Below are 25083 nucleotides of genomic sequence, written 5' to 3' on the forward strand. Positions count from 1 at the left end.
GACATGTCGCACAAAGTGTTGCCAGGTTGGCACTTTTAAGTTTTAATTGGTTTGCGTTGGTGCCACCTCATATTCTCTAGTTCAAAACTGTCTGTTCGTTTCTGGGTGACACATTGAAACAGCAGGAAATACAAGTTAAGCAACAGTTAAAATACTTTTTCCTGTAGCTCTAACTGTCACAAGTGTTTTTTTCCCTTTTTTTTCCCCCTCAACTCCGAAACAGGTCTAATGTGTCCTGGCAATGCTGAAGTTGTGTAAGTGATAACAGGTTTCCAACATATTATTTAAATGCATTTCATGTCAAGTTACTGATTGAAACCAACTTGAATATCCGTTGCCTGTTGTCTAAAACCTGGTCTTCAGTGGAAGAGGTTACAGCTAATACAGTGGAAGAGGGCTATATTTAAAATAACACTTCTGCTGCGGGATTTTCATGCTGAGAACATTATAATAATTGACATGGTCGCTTTTTGTTGTCAAGGACTTCCAGTTGTTTAAAGGCCTGTTCAAAGGCGACGCTGCCACCTGGTGTCGTGTTGTATAACAGACCGGGCCATAATTCTGGAGAATGATTTGGTTAAACAGACGAAAAAAGAAAAAGAAAAAAAAAGGCGAGACACCAACTGCCACCGCGAATACAAACGTGCCGCAAAAATAGTGAAACGCAATAACGATCACGAGGATTGATTAGTTACGCCTGGGCTGGAGATTCAACTGCAAGACCAATGCAGTCGATCCAGAGAGACGTGTTGACGGTCTGGAGGGCGGCGGAAGTTGCATCCTCATCAGTAAACTTATGGGTAAGTCGCAGCTCACAAGCTGAATTCCCAACATTTTTGGTTGTACAACATTTTATTTAAGTTGACACCCGTCTGAAGAAGGGATTGGTCGAGTTGTAAAGTTGTCTCGTTAATGGCAATTTGTTTGAATCCACCCCGGAGAGATGTCTGTTGGCTAGCATGTCTTGCTAACGATGTTTTTATTTTATTTTATAAACCCTGGAGCAAAATTGGGACGAACAGTAACTTTGACTTCACCAGTGTGCTAAACCATGATACACTCAGGAGCCCCGTGGCTTGTTAAATGACCGATAAAGCTGGGACTCCATTTCTTTGTCTTGTTTTGTTGGCGTTGGTGCATCAGTTGGTGTGTCTTGCAGGTCTGCTCCATGCTGAGACTCTCTAAGGAGGTGGACCTCCATGTTAACACAGACCGACCCCCAGCCGCTATGTCCTACGCCTCAATGTCAACATCTTGCGGCTTCGGTGGTGATGCATCCGCTGCCATGGCAACCCCGGCGTCTGAGCAGGCTCTGCTGGCCTCAGACCGCTACGCCAGACTCATCCTGGCCCAGATGAACAAGATGCGGCTCCGCACCGATTTCTGTGACGTGGGGCTGAGGGTCGGCAGCCGGGTCTTCAGGGTCCACCGGCTGGTGCTTGCTGCTTGCAGCCCTTACTTCTCCGCGCTGTTCTCCGGGGGGATGAGGGAGGCGGATAAGGAGGAGGTGCGGCTCCTCGGAGTGGAGACGGAAGTCTTTGAGGTTTTGCTGGACTTCATATACACAGGTCCGTGTCCATTATAATGATCCAATTATTCCCCACACCCCCACGACGATATATATTTCATAGCATTTTTGCTGAGCGCCTACGTGTACCCTTTCCTATCAGGCGTGATCAGTGTGACGGTGGACAACGTCCAGGAGTTGATGGTGGCAGCAGACATGCTGCAGTTGAACGAGGTGGTGTCTATCTGTGGCGAGTTCCTCAAGGGCCACATGGACCCGTCCAACTGTGTGGGCATCTTTCAGTTCCTGGAGCAGATCGCCTGCATGGACATGTTAGAGTTTACTGAGAACTACATTCATGTTCACTTTCTGGAGGTATGAAACAGTAAGAGGTACTGCATACTGCATGACAATACTTACCCCCAGGGGTATATGTACATGGTGGTCTTCTAGATAAACATGAAATCTTCTCTTAGTATGTCCTTAGTGAACGCAGTCAGCATTTGATCAAAATTTCACCATTTATTTTGCCAAAAATGCTCCAAATCCCACTGATTTTGTTCAAGTTTGATACTTACAGACCTCCTCCATCAACTGCCTCCTTTTAGGTGTGTGTCACCGATGAGTTCAAGGGCTTGTCAAAGGAGCAGCTGGTGAGGCTGCTGAGAAGTGAAGAGCTGAGGATTGAGGATGAGTACCAGGTATTCACAATAGCCATGGACTGGGTCCTCCAAGATGTGGCAAAAAGGAAAAAACATGTCGTGGAGGTGTTGGAACCAGTGCGCTTCCCTCTGCTTTCTCCACAGAGGCTCTTCAAGTACATAGAGGGTGAAGGAAACATCATGTTTCACATACCTGACATACCTTTTTTATATTATTTATATTCACAATATTGCTATATAATTGATTTGCTCAGTATGGTAAACAACATCTTGAGGTGTATGACATATTATCAAAGGTATTTCGGACTTCAGCCTGCGGGTGGCACTGCAGACGCTGCTGAAGGAATACACTGAAGTTACAAAGTCTCCCAAAGAAAACAAGATGTACAGTCAGCTCCAACCTGCCAAGATGAGACCCCGAAGGAAGGCCAGGAAATACCTCTATGCCATTGGTTCGTTTCAAACCTTGTATCAACGTGGAAAAGTAACCCGCTGCGATATGAAATGCCATTCAATCTTGGACTTTTACTGGATTTCCCGGTGGCAGGGGGCTACACGCGGCTGCAGGGCGGCCGCTGGAGCGACAGCCGGGCGCTGAGTTGCGTGGAGCGCTTCGACACCTTCAACCAGTACTGGACCACCGTGTCGTCCCTGCACCAGGCCCGCAGCGGCGTGGGGGTCGCCGTGCTGGAGGGCATGATCTACGTGGTGGGAGGTGAGAGAGACGAGGTCGTCTTTCGTTTGTGTAAAAGTAAAATGGTGTCATCCATCTTCAGTCTGACAAGGAATCCCTTTTTTTCTGCCCCAGGGGAGAAAGACTCCATGATTTTTGACTGCACTGAGCGATACGACCCAGTGACCAAGCAGTGGGCCGCTGTGGCGTCGCTGAACTTTCCGCGCTGTGGGGTCGGTGTCTGCCCCTGCCACGGGGCTCTGTATGCACTCGGTAAATGACACCACATCACCATTTTAAAAGCACTGATTTTTGACACGTGACGCTCAGTTTGCCGGTTTGTGCTATTCATTCTGTGAGAGCCGGTAACATGTTCTGTGGCGAGGATAAGCTGATCATCGCGCTGTGTCTCCGTAGGAGGTTGGATTGGCTCCGAGATTGGGAAGACCATGGAGCGATACGACCCAGAGGAGAACAAGTGGGAGGTAATCGGCAGCATGGCAGTTCCTCGTTATTATTTCGGCTGCTGTGAGCTGCAAGGTGGGTTCCTCCCGTTTTTTGTTTGAAAATGCCATGTGTACAATGCAAGTGATAAGGGAAGTGAAGTGCTTTTCTCCAGCTAGTTTTACACTTCCAAATTCCACTGAACTGCACTTCTCACTTTGGTTCCCTGCATTTCTTTACTGATGAGTAACGACGTCGTCCCTCTCCAGGGTTTGTATACGTAATCGGGGGAATCAGCGACGAAGGGATGGAGCTGCGTTCAGCCGAGGTGTACGACCCCATCTCCCGCCGCTGGAGCGCTCTGCCCGTTATGGACACACGGCGAGCATACGTGGGCGTCGCCTGCCTCAGCAACTGCATTTACGCGGTGGGCGGCTGGAACGAGGCCCTCGGGTCCCTGGAGACGGTGGAGAAGTACTGTCCAGAAGAGGTGAAGTGGGACACTCACCTACCTCACCTAATTCACGTTTCCTGTCGTATCCGCGCCGCCGTACAGTCTCCTCACCGCCGTGCTGCTCTTTCTACAGGAGAAGTGGGTCGAGGTGGCTCCGATGTCCACTGCTCGTGCGGGCGTGTCGGTGTCAGCTGTCAACGGGCTGCTGTACGCCGTCGGCGGGCGGGCCGCCAGCAGCGACTTCTCAGCCCCGGTGACAGTGGACTCGGTGGAGATCTACGACCCTCACCTGGATACCTGGACCGAAGTTGGCAACATGATCACCAGCCGCTGTGACGGCGGGTTAGCCGTGCTCTGATAGCCGGGAATATTCCAGTCGTGGACATCCATATCAGCACTTGAATCATACCAAAACTGCATTGACTAAAAAAAGCAGAAAAAAAAGCTGCACCTTAACACATAATGGTGATTTTGTCCCTGGAGGCTTTCACTCAATCATAGATGTTATTTATAAATGGGTTAGACGTGTCTTTCCGTTTTATCTGTCCAGAACGTTCGACAGCAGATCTGAAACTGCCAAAACACCGTAGACTGCTATAAGACTTATCAGTGTCTCTATTTTCAACTCACTAAATACCTTTGCAGGAATATCAGTGGAAAAGAAGCTCCTATTGGAAGACAAAGTGATCCTTGCAATAAGGACATTGTTCATAGCAGAGGATTTATTTTTGGGGGGTTCTGCTTCTTAAGTAGACTCCTTTTGGGAACAGACGTGAAAGCACAGTTATTGTTTGTTTTCTCTTGATTTTTTTCTTAAAGAAATGTTTGAAGTGAGTGCGTTGCTACTTGAAAGATTTATCGAACCACTTGAGCTTAATAATGGAACCAAAGTTTCATGGTAAGTGGTTACTGTGAACAATTCTAAACTTGAACAGTTTTCACACCAGTGCAGTTATCACACAGTAGTTTCCACTGGATTATTTTTTTGTATATATATATAAATGATACTGTATATAATAGTGCCTCTTAACCACTTTTTACTCTCAGTTGTGTCTTGTCATTTCACTCAGTGTCACCAGACATTACTAAAATTTAGATTTCAACCTTCTGATGTTGAGATTTGCAACATTTCTGTAGGACTGTGTCCATACCGGTATGTAGAGATATGTTTACCTTTTTTTATGGAAGGTATATCATGTTTCCTCTAGATCTTGGGAGTTTATCAAAATTGCAAGCTGACTGAAGCTATTGAACATTTACAGTCAATTGAGTCAATGGTAATATCTTTCTAACATTGTTTACAAGCTTAATAAACTCCATAAAGGTGTCATGTTCTTGCTGGGTTTAAAGGTAATCTATGTTACCTCTCCTCCTTATTTACAAATGTTCACATTTTAAAAATTGAAGAGAAGGCTCAAGACTTCCGCTGTAACATTTCATTGATTTGTGCGTAAGTCCATCCTCACAATGTACACAGGACATTTACTCTTTCGCTCTACGGTAAAACTCATTGAGATACATTTCTACCCTCAGCTTGTGATGTGTGAAGATATAAACATCTTTATGTGACCAATTAAACCGATCGACGAGGATGTTTTGGATTAGTTAACATTATTAGAGCCACACTACTGACGAAAGAAGGGTTTGCAAATAGTCCAATGTTTATTTTTCCTAGTTTGCACATGAAAAATGACATTTCAGTAAGGGTTAGTGTTGTGGCAAAAAGTGATTTTACAAATGTTTTCTGACGATTCTTTCGTTTCAAAGTCTGTCCTGTTCTACGGTTTCTTTGTTTTTAAACTAGCAGGACATTTCTGTGCCTATTTTGCATCTGTTCTTCACTTTCTAAATGGTATTCTACATCTGTACATGTCTTCCAAAATATATTAAAAAGTATTGTAGATAAAACTACTGCTGCGCTGTTGCGTACTGTATAAACCAACCATGCTGCACATCTGCATCTAACTCCACATTCGTATTCCCAATATTTGTGTCCCAATGGCTCACTACTTTCCTCCACTCAGTTCTGAATGTCTTTGATCTTCTTCTCGGGGTAGAATTCTTTAATTACAAGGGTGGCAACCAGTGAGAAGGTGGCCACCAGAGTGAGGACAGTTCGCATGGCTTTGAACCAGGAAGGGTATCCCGGCAGCAGGGTCAGGTCATAGTGCAGAGAGAGACCCAGTCCCATAATTACTACCAACGCTCCCTCTGCAAAATTGTCCCTGCAGAGCAGTGCCAGCCAGGCCAGAAGGGAAGGCACCACACTGTTGCCCAAGTTCATCCAGTCAGGTTGAGCGGGACTACCGGCGGGGAGGGCGAACCCCCAGCGGGCGCCTCCCAGAAAGGAGACGATACAGGCTCCATAGACCACTTGAGCACATGCCAGTTCAGGGTAGAAGGACTGTGTGGCAGCCATAGAGAGAGGTGCAAACAGGAAAGGGATGAGCCCCGAAACACCGAGGTAGAGGGCCGGTTTTGGGGCCTGGCCGAGGGCCCTCAAGCTGAAACCCTCCTTAAGGTCGCCTCTCTCCGAGGTGCCTCGTGGGTCCCTGTGGCAGAGACGCGTGACTCGCCAGCTCACTGGCCTGATGCGCAACATGTTGGTGGCAGTTATCGTGGAAGGCATTAACCTCGAGGAGGGCCTGGACTGAAAGGGCAGCTGAGCGTTTAACTCGATGTTTGGCGCTCTGACGGTCTGCTGAAGACATCTCCATACTGGGACCTGAGAAATGAATAATCAGACATAAACATTATTGGCTGATGTCAGACAGAATTCTTCATTTGTGACGCGAGTGGGCCTATTTAGTTGTCTGGACCCAGACATAAACATGATGAACGTCTTGTTATGATACTGGCACACACAGTATTTATCTGTACTCGTGAGAAAATATGCTGCATTGATCAGTCAACGTATCTTTCTTACCCCAGAAAGTATTACGCGGCTTTCAGATGCAAATCTAATCATCCTCAACCTGAAAAAGAGACGATATTCATTGGTTATAAAAAATACCCCGTAAAGCACAAACCAGACTGCCGGTGGAGCTAATAACAGCTAGCATACATAATCTCAACCTGATGCAATACAGAGCTATACAACTGTAACAACCATTTAAACATAGCGTTGCAATTATCAAAGCCGTACCGCCGTAATTGCTTTTCAATCGATGGTATGGCACAGTCACTGTACGCACAATTGCATGGAGTAAGTAGGCACAGTTAAAGTTAACAAATTTAGCTAAAGGTCGTTTGCAAGCTACCATTCTATCGGCACTCTACTAAATGCCTGCCTAAAAGCATACTGAATGAAGCCAAAAAGTAAATCGACTAGTAGGGCTGTCTGTGATGGTATTACGTTGTGTTCAAGATGACAAAACCCACGAACGTGTTCTACCAACAACGTGTTTTAGAATGTATATCATTGTTTCTTTTTAAATGTCATTTTTCGCCTAAGAAAACGTTGTTTTATTTGAACAGAAATGTTTTAAAGACGCAAACTCCTAATCCTGTTTCCCTTTAAAAACACTATGAAACCTCGTTAGGCTGCATAATCCCGACGGATCTTGAACGTAGCTTCATTGAGGTTGTTCAGTCCCATAGTGGCAGCGCCAGTGGTAAGCCCTCCGAAAATCCAAACAAACATCAATCGCCTGTTGGTAAAGAAGTGTGTAGTTGCCCAAGAGGCGCAGTCTGGTTAATGTATTCAGATTCTATATATGCTACAGTCAATATCCATCGGAGGTTATGCTGCCTAGGAGAAGGTACGCGGTATCGTCATGAAACACTGCAAGTTAGCTCGCTAGCACTTAGCAAGCTGATAAATGTGTGCTGCCGCTGCTAGGGTAGCCATTTTGAAATTGTGTTGTTCCAACGAAGCCAGGTCTGTTTACCTCTATTGTATGTACGTGACAGCTACTTAAATATACGGTTTCAACCCCCGCGAGCATATCGAGTACGTTGCTACAATGCTAAGCCCTCGAACCGTATTGATTGATTTCAACTACCTAGCAGTTTTAGCTGGTGGACGTTACTTAATAGGCTGGGTAACGCTATCTACTAGCTAACAAATGCTACGCTAACGTTAACCTTAGCTAACTAAGCAGAGTTGGCCCACAGCAAAGTGGGGAAAGATCTGATAACGTTAACGTGCGTAGTTCCAGATTAACGTCGACTATATAACACCACTACCGTGTTGAGTCGTAAACTGTTCATTGATTTCCATGCAGTTTGTGGTATAGCATCACTCGGCTAACGTCAGTTAGCTTGGTAAACGTGCATGTAACGTTCCTGTGCGTTGGATTGATCTAACTGCAACGTTTTGCACATGTCCACGTGGGATAACAACGTCAAACTGGGTGCTCTGCCCCAAGTATCGTGTCGCTGTCATTCCTCTGAGACGAGTGTTAGATGTCTGTGGTGTTGAGCTGCTGTGTCCGGAGGAATGTGCACGGTAGCTGTTCGTGCACACGGAGATTGATTTTGTTTTAGGTGTTTTAGGTAAATTCTATACTGAGATTGAATATAATCTTCTCAGAGATTGTAAACTTCGTTTTCATCTTTCATTGCACTCACTGCCAGTACCCCGGGGAGAAGTGTTCGAGTTATTTTTACATTCTTATAAATAATTCACTTAAAGTCGAAGCAATTTTTTTGCAAAAGACCGCATGCATTCAGCTCAAAATGGTTGCAAGATTGGTTTTTTTTAAACATTTCTCTCAACGTATTTTGTGTCAAAGGTAGTTAATTTACATGTCTTGTTGTGTCTTGAAGCTATTTTGGGGTTCAATGTCTGACACATCTGACAGATCTTTGGCCGTTGCGCAGGTAAAACTGAATAAATAGAAGTCTAACTTAATATTAACATAACGGTCTAATACCAAATCCATGCAGTTCATCTTTTACAGAGAGATGTGAATGTAATGGAATAGTTATTTTGGAACCTTCTTATTAGGTTATGGACTCCTTTTTATTTTTTTTTATTTTTTTATTTTTATAACAAAATCCCAAATAAGTGTACAGTCGAATCATTGACATTTTCTTGAATGTACGACTTAATTTATTTTTTTTCTTTGGAGGACTTGACTGGTATTAGTAAGCCAGGTGTACCAACTAGGCCGGCAGTGTAAATACACCTGTTGCTTTGAGATTTTTTTTCTTTTCTTAATTCGGCTTGTTATTCTTTATTGCAGGTCCAGTGTGTTTAGGAGCAAATACCAGTGAACCGTCAGCAAGAAAACTGAAATTCACCGCACTGCACCTTTCGCGTGGGAGGAAAAAGCTCATTGAAGAAGGAAAGGAGAGACTCACTTGACCATCTTGGATCTTCATATGGAAAAAAGAAGTTGATTGAGCTTCCTTGAGGAATAATTTTTTTTGACGCGTCTGATTTTTGCTGAGGAACTTTTGTCATAAGACACAAAGATCTTTGGACTTGTGGAAGGTTTTTGTTAAGCTTTTGAGCTTTCTGCTTCCATACCTATGAAATCGGCGCTATACCCTTTACCTGCTTCAATCAGAAAACGGCATATAATTAAATGGGCGTCTTACAAATGTGATATTAAAACCTATAAAGATAAAATTGGCATAATAATGTATCCTCCAGCGGCATCCCTATTTCACTAACCCAAACCGACAATGACGGCGATGTAACATAGCGATTTACTTCCTTCACTGTCATGTGACTTTAAACCATTGAGCATTATTTTTTTCAAACCCGGTCAGTCTTTTTCATCAGTTTAATGAGGTGAGCAGTGGTTCTCAGTGACCTCCATTGCCAATAAAATACTCGTAGCTCATTTTTCTTTTCTGCATGTGTTTTGGTAGATCTTAAAATGATTCGTTAAAGGGGAGTCGACGCAAAAGCATTCTGGCAGGATAACGCCTGTCGGTTTCCTTCCATCTGGTGTCCGCTATCCAGGGCGAACAACTTTCGGACTACTTCCTTATTTCAGTAATCAAACAACCCGGGTCTTTCTGATCGTGGTGCGGGAGGGGAGGGGGGGGGGGGGTGCGCGCATCACCTTTCAAACTCAACTAATTTAACCATCCAGCATAAAATCCAATCAGGCTTTGAGTCTCCTGATAATAACCGATAATGGCTCGAATGAATTGGTGAAGGAAGGAGTCTGCCTGTGGGGGGGTTGGAGGGGGGAGAAATACCTGGATTGGACAAAGTGGCACACAGAAATCATCCGAGACGTGACCTCCACACGAGCAGTTTGGAACTCTGATTCGGGTTGTATCGGTCCTCTCGCAGAGCACTGCCCCACTACTTTGCCCGGACAGTTTTCCGGATCGCCATTCCACATCATTTTTTTTTTTTTTTTTTTTTTGCAACCTGTTGACCCATCGTTCAGTGTTTCATCCTGGACGAAGGGATCTGCCTCTGGGAAAAGGGGCTGCGCTGTCCTGCAGGAGTTGGAGAGGGGGTTGTCACTGTGCTGCTCCCCGTCTGTCGCTCTGTGATCAGTGCCAGCAGGCCCGAGGAACCGAGCCCAGCCGGACCGAGCGAGGAGGCAGAGGACTTCAGAGCCACAGACTCTGGGGTAATCATGACTTGCTGTGGTCATTTTGTCAACACTTTGCGGGTAGCAGGTGTTTATTTCCGCCGCCTTGGTGCACAATGGCTTTAGAGGAAGAGCTATGTACTTTTAAAACCTTTTTTTATCACATATGTTGAAGAATAGAACTATGCTGTAAAAATATTTTCCATCCAGGCTGTCACCAGTTATCAGCTTAAAAGCTGCAGCAAGTTGAGCTTTGTTGTTTTCTGCTAATAGAACTCTTTTATGCTCTTGCAGGAGACTTTTAATATCCACATAATTTTTAAAGAACTGCTGTTGGGGGGGGACACAATTCCTGTGTCTGGGCTCGAATTAGCCGTATCTGTTTTAAAGATGTCCTTCTTTACGTGTCCCTCTTGTTAGATCCTGGCCATGAGGTTTGATGCCTCGATCCACTGACCGGAAACACTGGACCTAAATGGCGCAGCATGACTTTGTCCCTGCCTGGCTTAACTTCTCCACGCCCCAGCCTGCCAAGGTGTGTAGTGCTGTATGAACCACTGTGGGCCAGTTTGTCATTGGGGGGGATATTTAAAATTGAGCGTGAAGTTGTAATTCCCAGTGTCTGTGCTCAAACACCAGATGCAAGTGTGTTTCTCTACACCTGAGTGACACATTCAGCGCTGTGTCACCGAGGCATTGAGGACGCCAATGAAATAGACTGATGATGATGATGGAAGGTTTTGGGGTTTCTTGCTTCGGAGCTTTACTTGCTCTGTTACTGCTAAGGAGAAAAACAAGGAACATATTTAATACCTGGTAGGTCTAACTTTAGATGTTGAGTTTTAAACATAATAATGGTATTAAATTCACAACTTGATATGGTAGTATGCAGACTGTATCCCAGAGATGTCTGACCAAATGTTGCAAACAAATTAGTTGTTTTTTTCCAAACTGCTTGATTCCTGCAGCTGACTAAAATGAAGAATAAATTCTGCACCGATTTTTGAGGTCAGATTGACATTTTCAGAGATTAATCTTTCTATCCTTCTTATAGGCCACTAATACAACTAAATTACAATTATGTTGCCATCCCTTTATTCATTCTGACTGCTTTGTTGGCACAGCACGTTAATATTAAAGTAATAACAGGTGACTAGCACAGCAGTGGAAAGTTGACTAAGTAAAAACCACAAACTGCAATGAAGGTTAAATCTTACTTAATGCAAGGTGAGATGTCCTGACACGACGAAATAAGAGGCAGGAAGGCCAAAGTATGACGAGCACGGTGACTGACGATGAAGCAAATGGGAGGTTTATTGGCGACTGAGCGCTCACGCCAGTTATTGTGTTATCCATTCAGATGTTTGGTAGCTGACGAGGAGCCTCGCTGTTTAACATTTGTGAGATAGCTTTTTTTTTTTCTTCAGAGGCTATTTAACCAAATATAATGAGCACTGATTAGAGTTGATTCAACCAATATGGTTCCGTTTGTTTTAGACTTACTTGCCCCCAAACTTTATTCTCACCCACGAAGGCTCTGATTGAGTAACGAGAAAACCACAATCACACCAGTTATTTTAAATTGCCGGGCGTCATTTGGGATGTGGCTGCAACTCGGATGTATTTGACACATTTAACTGAATAATGTACAAAAACACAATACATCCAAATTTATGTTGACACATTTTAAATGTATTGTGGAATAATTGTATAGAGTTGACTCGGCCAATCTGTCTGAACTGTCAGTGTTCAGTGTAAACTGTAAATAAGGAAGTCGCTCAGCCAAGAGAGGAGTCGAAGAAACTAGCGCTCAGTTTGTCCTGCTGACGGACGACTTCAGCTCAGCGTCAATGGTCTTCGGGGATTAACCTACATTCACTTGCCAGAGTTCAATGTCCTTTTATTTTTTATTTTTTTTGTTCGAAGAAAACCTCGTTGACATGACGCCTGGCAGAGATATGCCGAAGGGCACCGTCTAATTTAATCTTTGAACCCCGGCTCATGCCAAGGATATGATCCAGATAGAGTCGAGATTATTACGCCACACTGCTTTCATGGCCGCACACGTCTCACGACGGAGCCTTCCCAGGTTGCTTTCAGCTCCTACGGTTTTTCCTCTGGTTCACCAAGAATAGATCCCCATAGTGACTCTTTCCTTTGGAGTTGTTCAAGGTCTCTGAGGTAGTAAGAGAGGAACTCCTAAGTATGGAGCGTATTTCTGCTCGCGTACTATGCAGAGCGAAAACAAGCATCTCCCTGAAATGCCGTTGAGGGATAAGTGCAGTTTTGCCATTCATTGTCCCAGTGATCGGTCCCTCTCTGACTGACCACCACCCCCCCCCCCCCCCCCCCCTCTCCCTCCAGTCCCCTGCTGCCAACCTTGACAAACAAGGGGATCCCCACCACCACAGAGACGGCAGACCCGCTGTGAGCCGCCGCCGCCACAACTCCTCCGATGGCTTCTTCAACAACGGCGCCCTGCGCGCTCCAGCAGGTAGTGAACGCATCAGAGGCTCCGGCAGTCAAAGCGCCGCTACAGTTGGTACAGAAATACTGAAGCGGGAAATGTGTGATGTCACCAAAACGATACGGTTTAATATCCGTGAAAGAGATGAAGGGAAAACGCCGACCGAGTGCAGTTTGTGCACATCAACACCGTCCTGAGAAGAGGCGCAGTCAGATTCATAAGTGGAAACGCCTGTGTGTGGGGGGGGTGGAGGCCCTTTTTTAAATGTATGTTTGGATTAAAGCCTGTCAGCGACCAAGTCGGTCAATCACCAGGATAAACTCCACGCCGGGCTTTTCAGCAGTGTGTCTGTGGGACGGATTACAAGTGTGATTACGATCCAGCTTGCGTATCCCATCAATATGCGAATCAGGGCCGCTCTCCACCTGTTGTGGTGGTGGTGGTGCACCAGCTGGAGCTGTTTGCTCACTGCCCAAAAAATGCTTTCTGTCGCAGCAGTAACATTTTAGCTTGCTAGTTATCAACTAGTTGTTACTTTTTCAGATCCATTCGAGACAAGACGTCTTATCAGCAGATCAACGCGCTTTGTGTATATTTCTATGTGTAGAAATGACTCGGGGTGTTTTTGATCTTTTGGCTATTTTCATTGTAACTTTAGTTCTCACGAGGACGGAGGGAGAGAGGCGGACACATTTGCAACTTTTCAGCGTTCGGCCGGAATGTCTCAAGCCGCCAGCTGAACTCGTGGATGATAAAGATACTTTATTGATCTATTTGTCGCAGCTGTTCATAGTTAAAGGTTATTACATCGGCTGAATTGGTGGTGTGAACGAGTAGAGTTGAGAGACCTTGAATGGTCTCCACTTTAAGTTAATACAAGGATCCTTTCATTGAGCCTTCAGGATGGAAATAACGATTCAAACGGTAGTTTTGCCGACTGCGCTGGAATGCTTTCCCTTACTGAAGCGTCTACCCGGTGGGTGACGCCTCGGTAGTCATCAGTCCGCTGACGATCCTCCTTTGTGGTTTGGTGAAATCTCATATTTCCATTCACTTATATTTTGTCTCCGTTTCTGCAGCATTGCTGTTCCGGATGAACGGTTTTGTTTTGTTGATCGGTTGTACAACCAGGATGCATTCAGGTGCAGTGGTAAAATTCTGTTTCCAGGCAGGAGTTAATGAGTTAAGCTTCCTGTTTTACAGGTTCCTCGTCCATTTGTCCTCCAGGACTTGCCCCTCTCTTCACTTGGCTTTCCTCCCTGTAGAAGCAGAAAGTTTTTCTGTTTTCATGTTATCTGCAAAACAAGAGTCTTTTAGAAAAGCAATAAGATATGAAATGATTTATTTTTTTCTGTTTCATTTCTGAAGCCGTAGTTTGCTGGTATTCAGCCCTTTGGCAGCGTTCTCACATACCCTGTCTGTTCTCTCTCTCTCTCGAGGCGACGGATGGCAGCAGCCCTCTCTGCTTCTGAGGCATGACTCGGTGGACTCGGGGGTGGCCAAAGGAGGGCACGGGGGGCTGGCGGGGGGCTCCTGTTGGAAGGAAACGCCCAGCTGGCATGGAGCGCCACGGGGGGCCCAGGACGGCCACCACCACCACGGCCACCACGGCCACCACCACCAGGGACGCCACCCCAAACGGGTAGGGGTCGAGAGGGACAGGCAGGTGGGGCACCGGCAGCGCAACGGCAACTTTCATCCCCGCAAGGGCCCCTCGTACCAGGACAAGTTCCCCAACGAGGAACGCAAGGACGGCAAGGACGACAAGCTGAAGTTTGTGGAAGAGGACTTTGTAAGTAGACGCCTCAGACGGGGCCTTGATGCCTGATGGGATACACAGTCGGTGGCTTAACCGGTTAGATTGTTTAATGAAGGGGTTTCGGAATTCAGTCATTTCTGAATAAAATAAAATAAAAATTATTTTTTTTAAAAAGACCTCACATTTACTGCGTGATGCAAAGTGTTTCCCTTCATCAAGCTCACCTGTCGACAACAAAATGCTCAGAATATTTTATGTTGACTTTTTTTTTTTTGAATATATTTAAATTTCTTTTAGCCTTCCCTCAACCCTGAAGCAACTGGAAAGCCTGCAACTCCGATGCGAGCAGTGGCTCCCCATGCTGGAGTTTGGGGTAAAAAAAACAACCGACCGTTAAAATATTTAAGCTCCGGCAGAAACTTTCTTTTGAACTTGACAAACTTTTCTTCACTCGTGATGTTCCAGAAAACCCCCCTACTGGCAAACAGATGGTGTCCAAAATGCTGGTTATCAAGAAGCTTTCCAAGGAGGACTCCGGCACGGCCTTCTCTGCCGGGTTCGCCACTGCCGGCCCCTTGCCCACCAATGGCAGCAAAGTTCCCATTTCCGGCTCCAGCATCTACAAGAACCTGGTCCCAAAGCCTGCTGTGGCCCCCACCAAGGTAGGACTTGCTGTGACGTGTCAAATGACTGTTTTCAAGTGGCTGCCATGACGCGATGGACGCTCATCTTTGTGTGTCTCCGGTTTGTTTTGTTTTTTTCCCCAGAGCACCCAGTGGAAATCCGGTGGGAGAGAGATCACAAAGTCTGGCCTCCACATGCCGGGCCGAGATTCCGTGTTCACCAGCCCCGTCTCTGCAGCCAAACCCAGCCCCCCAGTCAGTGCACCACAGCACTTCAACTCAAAAGAGGTAGAAAAGGGGGGACGGACGACTGGACTTTTCCTGCCATTACAGCAGGCGTTAAGGGAACTTCCAAACCTAAAACGCGATTTTTAAAACTACACAGCAAGCAAACCTGTGTAGTTCAAGATTAGCAATGTTGAGTAACATCACACGTTTTTATTTAACATGTTGGCAACTCAGGGAGTTGGTGGATCTTAATATTTCATTAAGTTCTGACTCATCCGTCAACAAGTTGAACACACTCCTCTTTTCATTTTAAATAAGTCTTTTAATATGAAAAGCATTGATTCCAATAACCACATGTAAGCAAGTTGGCTCAGCACGTAAGCATGACCGAAAACATTGTGCATTTCAAGTGCGCTGTCATCTCTGAGGCTTTAACATTGCCGGCTCCTCCTGAGTCCCTTTGGCGGCTTGCAAACCTTTCCTCCCTCGAAGAGCACTAATGAGCAAAACCATCACAACGTAACACTGTACGCACTCATTTTAACTTTCTCTCTCCCTTCCTGCGCCCCCTTCACTCCCGCAGCACCCTTCCAGCACGACTCCTCCCATAGACATCGCCCCGTCGAGGCTGAAGCTAATGCGGCGCGGTCCGGACCGCAAGAGTGAGTTCTTGCGAGCTTTGAAGGACGAGGGCACCGGAGAGCTGGTGACGAGCAGCAGCCCGGGAACATCGGGAGAAGTAGGCCGCAACTTCACTTCTTTGTCATTTCTGTCCACAATGAGAAGTTTTTTGTTTTTCCCCCCACACATAAAGGCCGTTGGTATATAAAGGTCTGCAAAATCCAATGGCCAAATGATTCATTTTTTGTATCGTGTTGCATTTGGAAATGACTGATTGTGTTGTGTGAACTGTCTCAGGGTGAAAGCAGCACCCCGGAGCCCAAAGCCTACAGCGAGGAAGTGTGCCACGAGAATGGTCTGTCCTACTCGCTCAGTGACTCTGACACTGAGCACCTGTCGAGTTCCCTGGAGGCGGAGCACAGGTAGGTCACAGGCCTCCACGCACGCGCACACACACACACACACACCCACGCTCTCATCATAATCAACTAAGCAGAACGTCTCGTTGCTCTTGAAGGTTGCTGAAGGCCATGGGCTGGCAGGAGTACCCAGAAAATGACGACAACTTCCTGCCTCTGACCGAGGACGAGCTGCGAGAGTTCCAGACTAAAACCGAACAGGTGAGCTGAGGGGGGAAAAAAAAAACCCACCCGTGTCACTGCAACGCCCTCGTGTCGGTTTTCTGGTCCTCACTAACCGTTTTTTGTTTGACCAGCTGAAGAGGAACGGCATGCAGAGGAATGGGGCGCTCCTGCCGAGGGCGCGAGGCGTGACCCTCCACTTCACCCCCTGGAGGAGTGTGGCCGAGGCGAACGTCGAGGAGGGCTCAGAGTCCGAAACCAGTAGCAGCAGCCAGACCTCCGACGACGATGACTGCATCAGATCCTAACGTGGCTTCACGGAACAAAACCTCCAACAACACAAATGCCAACAAAACATCCCAGCAAGCAAATCCCCCTCTTCCTCTCATCTTTGTTTTTTAGAGCACCATTTTGAATTCTTGTTTTTTTTTTGTCATTCTTGCACAAGGGAAAAACCAATCATATCCCAGTGAAGGGGGAGATTCCTGCTCCGCCAGACGTCGTTTTCCCTGCGTTTCCTCCTTCACTGCAGTCTCGGTCGTATCCGACCCAGTTCCCCCCCCTCACACTCACACCCCCACCCGTTCTTCCTTTTTCTTCCTCGCTTTGTGGAACTGATGTGTTCATCAAGAAAAGAAGGGCAATGAATGCACACTTGATTCTGCTTTAAACGGACTAACTCATTTCATTGATGATGCTGATGACACATTATTAATGATATTAATAAAAATTGGTTCCTGACAAGCTGATATGTTTCAATATGAATCTGGCTACTGTGGTGTTTGAATCCACACCGCTTCGTGTGGTGAGATCATGGATGTTCACTAAAATGCTTCGTGAAGACGCGGGCACGTCGTCCACTGCCAAGAACAAAGGCTCTAGTTTCCCCTGAAACGGTGCCTATATTTGACTTGCTTCATGAGGAATGGAGCTCAGTGTGCGAGCAGACCAACGATGTTTAGGGGGGTAATGCAGGAACAAATTCTCAAGAGCCTGACGTAGAACTTTTCCTGAGTTTGGACTTAAGTTACTGCAGAAATCCGGTTATCCATTCAAGAAAATCTACTTGCAGAACTGATGGATCCATATGACAGTTCACCGCTTAATGTGATGCTAAATCTACCACGGCTTTTGACTGGTCACCTGGTAGGTGTAAATACGGAACACTTCAACTTATGGCAATGAAGAGTTCCAGGTGTTTTATATTTTTACCCCTTGATTCAAACTCCTTCCAGGCAATTACAATATAAACGCATGCTTCGATGACAATATGTAATGTTTAAATAAATCTTTGATCACTGCTTCGGTTCCTCAGATTAAGTGTTTGCTTCTTTTGCAGACTTCAGACTCCTGTCGTGTGCAGAATGTCGTACAAGATGTAAACCAAAGCGGCACATGTGAGTTCAGTACAATTATTTACTTGGTTTATGCAACAATTAAGTTGATTTTACAAACAGTAACTGGGTCGTCATGTTGAATCACGAATTAAAAAGGAAATACCCACAAGTGTTCATAATGATATTTAAACTGCATCCCAACTAGTCCACAGACCAGTTCTCTCTGAACACATCAGGGTGATATTCACACCTTCTGGAGCAGAACAGTTTAATTTTGAAAATGCCAAAGTAAGACAAAGATTTATCAAATCACGCTTTATTGAACTTAAGGTTACACATGTTAAACACTGACATCACAACAGTCATAGAAAAAAGGCTCATATCTACAGCAGCAAACAGGTGGAGCGACAGTTGGCGGCCGTCGTGTGTGTGTGTGTGAATCTCTTCTTGGGTGGAGGCAAAGATCACCGATTTCACTGACTGGAGAAGATGATGAGTTAGACGGCCCCGCCACTCAAAGCACGTAGATTTGTTTTATTTCTGTGTAGTCTCCTACCTCTCGACTTCCGTGCTGTCGGCGTGTCCGTTCGTGTCTCGGTTGGCCTTGTGAACGTCGCTGGACTCGCCATCGCTTTGCTTCGCCTTCTTCACAGCGCCCTCCTTCACCGGACTCTCCTCGGGTTTCCTCTGAAATACACAGGCATTGGTTCAAGCAAGACAAATCTGTGCGATTCATCTTAATCCCAAGAAAACGGCTCTCACCTTCTTCCTGACCAGGTGGGAGATGTCTGACACCGGTGCTTTGGAGGCGTGTCCATTGGTGGAGCCGACAGCGCTGGTCGACGTGACGGCAAACTGGGTGGAGGACAATGGTTCCAGACGTGTCACTACTCAGCGAGGGTTCAAAGCGATCACACCAAACTGCTCATTCCCCCGTAGCAGGTACAGCCGTCTAATATTCCTACAACAGGACGAGACCTACCGTTGAGCTGGACGACGAGTCGGCGCTCTTCATAACGGAGACGGGGAACGCGGAAGAGGTAGAGCCTCCGTCCTGACAGGCAAATTTCAAATTACGTCACAATCAACACAATTGGTCTTGTTGATTTACACTCATAGTAAGGCGGAGATTGGGTCTAAAGTGGATCTTCTAGCTTAAAAAAAAACAAAAAAAACAAAACACTAGCAGGTGTCAGTTGAAATGTTTCCGAGCATTGAATGCAAAAAAAAAAAAAAAAAAGTAAAGCTTACTGTGAAAAATCTTTTTACCCAGTTGAACACTCAATGAGCAGTAAATACTGAAAACGCAAGTTCTTGCCACTCAAAACCAGTTTGTCGAAAGAATCAGCAAAAAGACCCTCCATGAATATGAATTGACATGAATTAAAAGCCTTTAATACATGTCAGAAACATCTCCACGTTCCCCCTCGCTGTCGTTATGAAGTGCCCAAGCAGCCCTCTTCAGACCCCCGACTTACCGCTGCACCCGTCCCGTCCTCAGCAGCAGCGTTGGTCATCTTCAGGCCCTCCGTGGCGTCCTCCACCTTCTCCTGAATCTCTGGCAGCAGAGCCTTCAGCTCTTCCATCTCCTTCCTCTCATCTGGCAGCGCGTCGGGCCCCTCGGCTTTGTTGAGCAGCTCCTGCAGCTTGTCTGCCGTGGGGGAGGTAAATGATGCACAACGTTGGCATGGAAACCGTCCGAGTTGGGGGGGGGGGCGCATGCTTACCCGGACGGGTAAGGGGGGGCGCATGCTTACCCAGTCGGCTCTTTATGACTGAGATGGAGCTCTTGAGCTCCTCGATGGCCCGGCCGTACTGGACGTCCAGGCTGTAGGTCAGGCCGAGCTGGTAGTGAGTCTCAGCCAGCAGGCGGCTGTCCGCGTCCAGGTGCTTCACCTGCAGCTTCAGACACTCCTGGAAATCCTCCAACGCCTGAGTGTAATTTCCTGGAAGACAAGCAGCAACTCACTTTTCTCAGGGAAATACAAACCAAGCCAACTCTTTCAGGCATGCATGTTTTATTTTAGTTGCATCTTAAAACAATTTATTTATTTATTTATTTATTTATTAGGTAACCATCTTTGCATGGAATGGTGCAGTAATCTTAGTACCTGATTCAGAAGAAACTTCACCCAGTTTTGAGTGAGCCTGGGCCGCCATCAGCTGATCCTCCTTGTTCTCTTTCCTTGTTAAACAAAGGAATCAGTTAACGTGGAGGCTGCAGCTCAGATAGTCACCATTGGGCATTGCGGGGGGGGGGGGTCCATTACCTTTTGTAGATGACTTTAGCAACTTCCAACATCTCCCAGGCAAGCTGCAGGTTCCCCACCTCCTCCTCCTCCTCCTCCTCCTCCTCGCTTTCCTGAAAACACACATGTGTACTTACACTCAACCCCTAAAATCACCCGGCAGCGTCATTCGATGTGCGTCACAGCCACTGCTCACGTACTTTTTCGGCAGCTCCATCTTCTTCGCCTTGCTCCTCCGCCTCCATTTCCTCATCTTCCTCCTCAACGTCTGAAACATCAGTGTCAATAAAACACGTTAAGATAAACTGGGAAATTTATGATTACAACCACCAGTACGCCATTTGCAACCAACGGTCTATATTGAACAGAAAACCCACCTTTTTCCCTTTCCTCATCCGATGACTTTTCCTCTGCCTCCTTGTCTTCATTTTTAGCACAGTTGCCGTTTTTCTCCTCATCTTTCTCTGCAGATTCTTGTTGCTCATCACCTCTCTCTTTGTCGCCGCCCTTCTTCACCTCGGCGGCTTCGTCGCCCTTCTTCACCTCGGCGGCTTCGTCGCCCTTCTTCACCTCGGCGGCTTCGTCGCCCTTCTTCACCTCGGCGGCTTCGTCGCCCTTCTTCACCTCGGCGGCTTCGTCGCCCTTCTTCACCTCGGCGGCTTCGTCGCCCTTCTTCACCTCGGCGGCTTCGTCGCCCTTCTTCACCTCGGCGGCGGAGGCTTCGTCGCTCTTCTTCACCTCGGCGGCGGAGGCTTCGTCGCTCTTCTTCACCTCGGCGGCGGAGGCTTCGTCGCCCTTCTTCACCTCGGCGCCGGAGGCTTCGTCGCCCTTCTTCACCTCGGCGCCGGAGGCTTCGTCGCCCTTCTTCACCTCGGCGCCGGAGGCTTCGTCGCCCTTCTTCACCTCGGCGCCGGAGGCTTCGTCGCCCTTCTTCACCTCGGCGCCGGAGGCTTCGTCGCTCTTCTTCACCTCGGCGCCGGAGGCTTCGTCGCTCTTCTTCACCTCGGCGCCGGAGGCTTCGTCGCTCTTCTTCACCTCGGCGCCGGAGGCTTCGTCGCTCTTCTTCACCTCGGCGGAGGCTTCGTCGCCCTTCTTCACCTCGGCGGCGGAGGCTTCGTCGCCCTTCTTCACCTCGGCGCCGGCTTCGTCGCTCTTCTTCACCTCGGCGCCGGCTTCGTCGCTCTTCTTCACCTCGGCGCCGGCTTTGTCGCTCTTCTTCACCTCGGCAGCGGCTTCGTCGCTCTTCACCTCGGCAGCGGCTTCGTCGCTCTTCTCTGCCATGGCGTCGTACACCTGCACCCTCAGCTCATCTCTGGTCTGCTCTGTTGGGAGTGAAGAGGAGCAGTGTAGCAGCTTCCCACAAAAACAAAACCAGGTTCTCTCTACATATAAATTCCCTCACCATCAATGGTTTCCGTACTGTCAACATTAGAGTCCTTGGGTTTCTCGTCATCCTCCTCTCCATCTTCCGGTACTCCTTCCAGAGCATTACCGAGGACGGAGTTCTCCATCCTGCAACAACGGGGTCAGTTAGGTCGGCATTTTTTCACACATATACAAAAAAGACCACCGCGGCACGGTGCAGGACTAAATACTTTACCGTGCCAAATCCAGCAGCGCTTTGCCACACCAGAAGAAGGCCTCTCCACACTCGTCTGCAGTGTCTCCGTACTTTTGAGCTCTGGGAAAAACCAAGAGAGAGAAAAAAAAAAGTGATATGTCAGATTGTAAAATCTGTATGAAAGCACAGCTGGCAACCACTGCTTATTGCATCGACCCAGCAGCTGCAAGCTGTTCCCATGACGCATCATCAACACACCTCTAAAAGCTAACATATCGTACTTCAAGGTTCCCATTTTAATAAAAGTCTCAAACTGTGCTCACTACATTTGTATCCGAAAATACCTGCTCTGGCTTCAATCGATTTACTTCAACTAGATTAGCAATGGGGCTTGATTTAATGTATCTCTCGATCATTCTCTTTGTTGTTGGTAAAAAGCTTGTAGGCTGGATCTGTAACTTCGCACAGTGAAAACTCACAGCATGCCGCAGGCCTCTTGCAGGGCGCTCACCGCCTCCACCACTTTACCCATCACCAGGTGCTTCTTGCCCGAGCCGATTAGCTTGTTGGCCTCCTCCATGTTCGCTCAACTGGACGAACAGAAAAACAACTTTACAAACCAAAAACCGATTAATTAGTTGGGCCCGTTAATCTTGGTGAAGTTTTAAACGTCTAAGTGAGAGCAAACGTGTATATTAAATGTGGTTTACCTTGTCCGAGAGGTGGCGACTGAGACGTTTGAAGAGGTGCGTTGGCTTGCGGCTCACCGGCTGGTGCGTAAGAAGACTGAAGAGCTCCTGCTCCATTGTTTCAATTTGGCGCGAAATGTTCTTTCCGTTTCCGGCTAATTTCCGTGTTCGTAAACCGGCGCGGGATCATTCTTAAAGACACAGAGCGCAGGTAGACGTACAACACGTAGAGTGTTGCTAAAGAGACGTTTGGAGTAGGAAAATATTAGGTTTGAGTTCACGTAACTGATGCAACAATCATTTTCTTCATATTTTCTTATGTATTGTGTATCTAATTTGATATCGAATATTTGGGGGATCCATAACTACTGTGTTTAATTGCATAACACGGGTTCATTAAAGCGGTTCGGGGGTACTGTATATGTAGGTACGTATGTCTGTATGTGTGCTTGTGTGTGTGTGTAGGATATTAGAAATAAGCTGACGACCCGGTTCATAAAATTAATAAAATACCTATAGTGTACACCAGAATACAGCCATGATTCTGAAACTGTGTAATCAATAAAGTAATGACAATATTGTAAAACCACTGTAATTCTGCAACTGTAATAGAATAATACCAATGTACAGTTATGATTGTATTTGATGTAATGTAATCAACTGGAATGCATGCATGTAATACTTGAACAACAACTTATATTGAATGAGGGCCTTCCGAAATCCGAGTTACATTGAATTTACCAGAAGACCACTCCCAGAGGTGTGGACACTAACTTTCACTCCTTTACGTATTGGTATAAATACCTATAGGCAACGATTGTTCTCGAGTTCGCTGGTGGAGGCAGCAGACGGGCACTAGGGATGGTCAAAGGACTGACCTGGGGCCTGTTGGTTGCAAAGACCAGCGGCTCCTCAGCTGAGATGTTCTTTTTACCACAACACCATCTCTTTTATTAAATACATTTGATTTGAACCTTTAGATCTGCGATGCCCTCTGTCTGTCCGGCGTTTCTTCATTTTTGAACACAGCAGTGTGCATGTGTTGACCTACACAAGGCTGCTGTCACGTCCTGCTGTGAGGGACATGGATCCGCCAGCTCCCCACTCAACACCTCCTGCTGGCTCCGCTGTGTCCCTGCCTCGTCATGACAAGTCTGGGCCTGGCATCCAATAAACCCCACACTGAGAAAATTGTACTGCACCCTCCTCACATTGTCATCATCATCCTGGATAACTGCTATAATGTCCCGGTAAAATCTAACAACGCAGCAAACATCATGAGTGAAAAAATTGCCTGTTTATCTTATATTTCTTCCAATCCAGAGGAAATCAGTTTGAAATACAATATTTAGAGAATTTATTGTCTGTATGAGTCAATTTTGCTAATCATTGAAGGCTTTACAAAACATGTGTTATTTTTGGCCACAGAGTATGTACTCACTCTGTCTGGTGACACCATTAAAAAAAATTAAAAAAAAGAAATTCTGGTAAAGAAAGCAAAAGTGTATTTGTACCTTTTAAATGGAATTTGGGTTGCTATAGGGCTGCTATTTCTTTCTCGCAGTGTTGGATAAGATGATTGAAAAGATGATTTAATTCCATGATAATGACACAACAGAGGGACATTTCAATAGTAAAACATTTTCAACCGTTTCAAGTTTTTCATTTAATTTGTTCAATTTTACTCCAAAAGGAAATGATCAACTTTGCGACACTCAGAGATTTGTTATTGGATTTGTTAGAGCTTATAAAAATACACCTTTGATGTTGTGTGCCCTCGTGCAAATTCATTTGGAGAATTTCTGAGAGAGGACACAGAAATATGCCAAATAACTAATATCGGCACCAGTATTTTGCATGATTCATTATTCCATTTAAAGTGTTTTGATACTTTGCATGGCCCTTTGTGACCAGGATGATCGACACATTGATGCCTTTCAACCATATTTGCAACAAGCAGTGAAGTGGATGCACTATTTCTGAGCATAATGTGAAACGGCTGTTGAACACAGGGATATGGTTTGATCACTAGCCTACTATGGAGCTTCTAACAGAAGGTTATTGTGTGTCCTCCTCTTATCTCGCCCTTGATGCAGTGCCCATGGCAACGGCATGCAAAGACATCAATTGGTGACAGCGGAGAAGGGAGGGATGGTGCAGGGGCTGTTTGAGCAGATAACATCCCCTGTCTCTTTAGGTTATAGACTCGGGTGTAAACAACACCGGTTTCTTCAGATGATTGTTTGCAAACAGAACATAATTTGCCTAAAAATCCCAGTGTCTCTAATCACATATTTGATTTGTTTTAAGGGTCACTAAAGAGTATTCATTATCAGCCGCAGTTTGACACTGCGGCCTACATTATGCAGCGCTATGAAACCACGGTTCACTCCCCTTTCATCATGTTTCCACTGCTCAGAGTACAATAATTGTCCCAGGCTTGTTGTAAAGTAAAGGATGTTATGCTTGGTTGGACGTGTTAACTGTCAGAGACATACGCTTTTATCCAACGATATCTTAAGAATACGTGGAATATCCCAATTAAATGGCAAATGCTTTTGATTATGAATAAACTATAAAACCAGGATTGATAAAATAAAATTACGGTCTTAATAACTGTCATGTGGAGTTAACATAGCATTTATCAGGTAGACATCAGGCCAATCATTTTAAGGATTGTCTTACATAACATGAACAACATAAAGCGATGTTTGTTAAACTA

The 25083-nt window shown here is 46.1% G+C and overlaps 4 protein-coding genes across 55 annotated transcripts; 2 read left to right on the forward strand and 2 right to left on the reverse strand.

Moving 5' to 3' along the window:
* Window positions 1–481: 481 nt before the first annotated feature.
* Window positions 482–5648, forward strand: ipp (intracisternal A particle-promoted polypeptide). 2 transcript variants are annotated; one of them, XM_078099229.1, is made up of 10 exons: window positions 482–800; window positions 1160–1568; window positions 1671–1882; window positions 2116–2335; window positions 2466–2621; window positions 2717–2884; window positions 2978–3115; window positions 3260–3382; window positions 3556–3776; window positions 3874–5067. In XM_078099229.1, exons 1-10 carry the CDS (start codon window positions 726–728, stop codon window positions 4096–4098), a joined length of 1947 nt encoding a protein of 648 aa, XP_077955355.1. In that variant the 5' UTR covers window positions 482–725; the 3' UTR covers window positions 4099–5067. The 2 variants fall into 2 exon arrangements, with proteins under 2 accessions (XP_077955355.1, XP_077955356.1); XM_078099230.1 differs by having other exon boundaries at window positions 711–800; window positions 1144–1568; window positions 3874–5648.
* On the reverse strand, window positions 5381–8185 carry LOC120815796 (transmembrane protein 69). 2 transcript variants are annotated; one of them, XM_040170771.2, is made up of 3 exons: window positions 7929–8185; window positions 6667–6715; window positions 5381–6465 (listed from the first exon to the last, which is right to left on the reverse strand). In XM_040170771.2, exons 2-3 carry the CDS (start codon window positions 6706–6708, stop codon window positions 5761–5763), a joined length of 747 nt encoding a protein of 248 aa, XP_040026705.2. In that variant the 5' UTR covers window positions 6709–6715; window positions 7929–8185; the 3' UTR covers window positions 5381–5760. The 2 variants fall into 2 exon arrangements, with proteins under 2 accessions (XP_040026705.2, XP_040026704.2); XM_040170770.2 differs by lacking the exon at window positions 7929–8185 and adding an exon at window positions 6886–7320.
* Window positions 7240–17290, forward strand: gpbp1l1 (GC-rich promoter binding protein 1-like 1). 3 transcript variants are annotated; one of them, XM_078099231.1, is made up of 12 exons: window positions 7240–7354; window positions 8930–10285; window positions 10667–10781; window positions 12611–12740; window positions 14153–14505; window positions 14770–14845; window positions 14938–15134; window positions 15240–15383; window positions 15907–16062; window positions 16242–16366; window positions 16462–16564; window positions 16660–17290. In XM_078099231.1, exons 3-12 carry the CDS (start codon window positions 10722–10724, stop codon window positions 16831–16833), a joined length of 1518 nt encoding a protein of 505 aa, XP_077955357.1. In that variant the 5' UTR covers window positions 7240–7354; window positions 8930–10285; window positions 10667–10721; the 3' UTR covers window positions 16834–17290. The 3 variants fall into 3 exon arrangements, with proteins under 3 accessions (XP_077955357.1, XP_040026708.2, XP_077955358.1); XM_040170774.2 differs by having other exon boundaries at window positions 7318–7501; XM_078099232.1 differs by lacking the exon at window positions 7240–7354 and adding an exon at window positions 7486–7620.
* An 872-nt stretch (window positions 17291–18162) lies between these two features.
* On the reverse strand, window positions 18163–22532 carry LOC120815798 (histone-binding protein N1/N2). 48 transcript variants are annotated; one of them, XM_078099228.1, is made up of 16 exons: window positions 22383–22532; window positions 22152–22262; window positions 21712–21792; window positions 21514–21623; window positions 21243–21433; window positions 20883–21179; window positions 20489–20627; window positions 20312–20379; window positions 20133–20224; window positions 19974–20047; window positions 19620–19808; window positions 19341–19513; window positions 18845–18916; window positions 18625–18717; window positions 18419–18549; window positions 18163–18342 (listed from the first exon to the last, which is right to left on the reverse strand). In XM_078099228.1, the coding sequence occupies exons 2-16, from the start codon at window positions 22250–22252 to the stop codon at window positions 18336–18338; spliced, it is 1818 nt and encodes a 605-aa protein (XP_077955354.1). In that variant the 5' UTR covers window positions 22253–22262; window positions 22383–22532; the 3' UTR covers window positions 18163–18335. The 48 variants fall into 48 exon arrangements, with proteins under 48 accessions (XP_077955354.1, XP_077955350.1, XP_077955346.1 ...); XM_078099224.1 differs by having other exon boundaries at window positions 20489–21047; window positions 21273–21302; window positions 21360–21433; window positions 22383–22496; XM_078099220.1 differs by having other exon boundaries at window positions 20489–21080; window positions 21273–21302; window positions 21360–21433; window positions 22383–22496.
* Between the last annotated feature and the right edge of the window lie 2551 nt (window positions 22533–25083).

The sequence above is a fragment of the Gasterosteus aculeatus genome, chromosome 3, assembly GCF_964276395.1.
Source record: "Gasterosteus aculeatus chromosome 3, fGasAcu3.hap1.1, whole genome shotgun sequence".
NCBI classification, from domain to species: Eukaryota; Metazoa; Chordata; class Actinopteri; order Perciformes; family Gasterosteidae; genus Gasterosteus; species Gasterosteus aculeatus.

What these genes read in the sequence shown, in the direction of transcription:
- ipp (XM_078099229.1), top strand. Translation starts at nt 726, where the DNA reads ATGCAGTCGATCCAGAGAGACGTGTTGACGGTCTGGAGGGCGGCGGAA. An exon ending in CGGCTGCTGTGAGCTGCAAG is followed by an intron (nt 3,383 to 3,555) that starts GTGGGTTCCTCC and finishes GTCCCTCTCCAG; the next exon opens with GGTTTGTATACGTAATCGGG. An exon ending in AGAAGTACTGTCCAGAAGAG is followed by an intron (nt 3,777 to 3,873) that starts GTGAAGTGGGAC and finishes CTCTTTCTACAG; the next exon opens with GAGAAGTGGGTCGAGGTGGC.
- LOC120815798 (XM_078099176.1), bottom strand. Translation starts at nt 22,252, where the DNA reads ATGGAGGAGGCCAACAAGCTAATCGGCTCGGGCAAGAAGCACCTGGTG. An exon ending in AAGATGGAGCTGCCGAAAAA is followed by an intron (nt 20,225 to 20,311) that starts GTACGTGAGCAG and finishes GTGTGTTTTCAG; the next exon opens with GAAAGCGAGGAGGAGGAGGA. An exon ending in ACTCGTCGTCCAGCTCAACG is followed by an intron (nt 18,718 to 18,844) that starts GTAGGTCTCGTC and finishes TCCTCCACCCAG; the next exon opens with TTTGCCGTCACGTCGACCAG.
- gpbp1l1 (XM_078099231.1), top strand. Translation starts at nt 10,722, where the DNA reads ATGGCGCAGCATGACTTTGTCCCTGCCTGGCTTAACTTCTCCACGCCC. An exon ending in TCCCCATGCTGGAGTTTGGG is followed by an intron (nt 14,846 to 14,937) that starts GTAAAAAAAACA and finishes GTGATGTTCCAG; the next exon opens with AAAACCCCCCTACTGGCAAA. An exon ending in GCCCGGGAACATCGGGAGAA is followed by an intron (nt 16,063 to 16,241) that starts GTAGGCCGCAAC and finishes GAACTGTCTCAG; the next exon opens with GGTGAAAGCAGCACCCCGGA.
- LOC120815796 (XM_040170771.2), bottom strand. Translation starts at nt 6,708, where the DNA reads ATGATTAGATTTGCATCTGAAAGCCGCGTAATACTTTCTGGG. An exon ending in GCCGCGTAATACTTTCTGGG is followed by an intron (nt 6,466 to 6,666) that starts GTAAGAAAGATA and finishes TTCATTTCTCAG; the next exon opens with GTCCCAGTATGGAGATGTCT.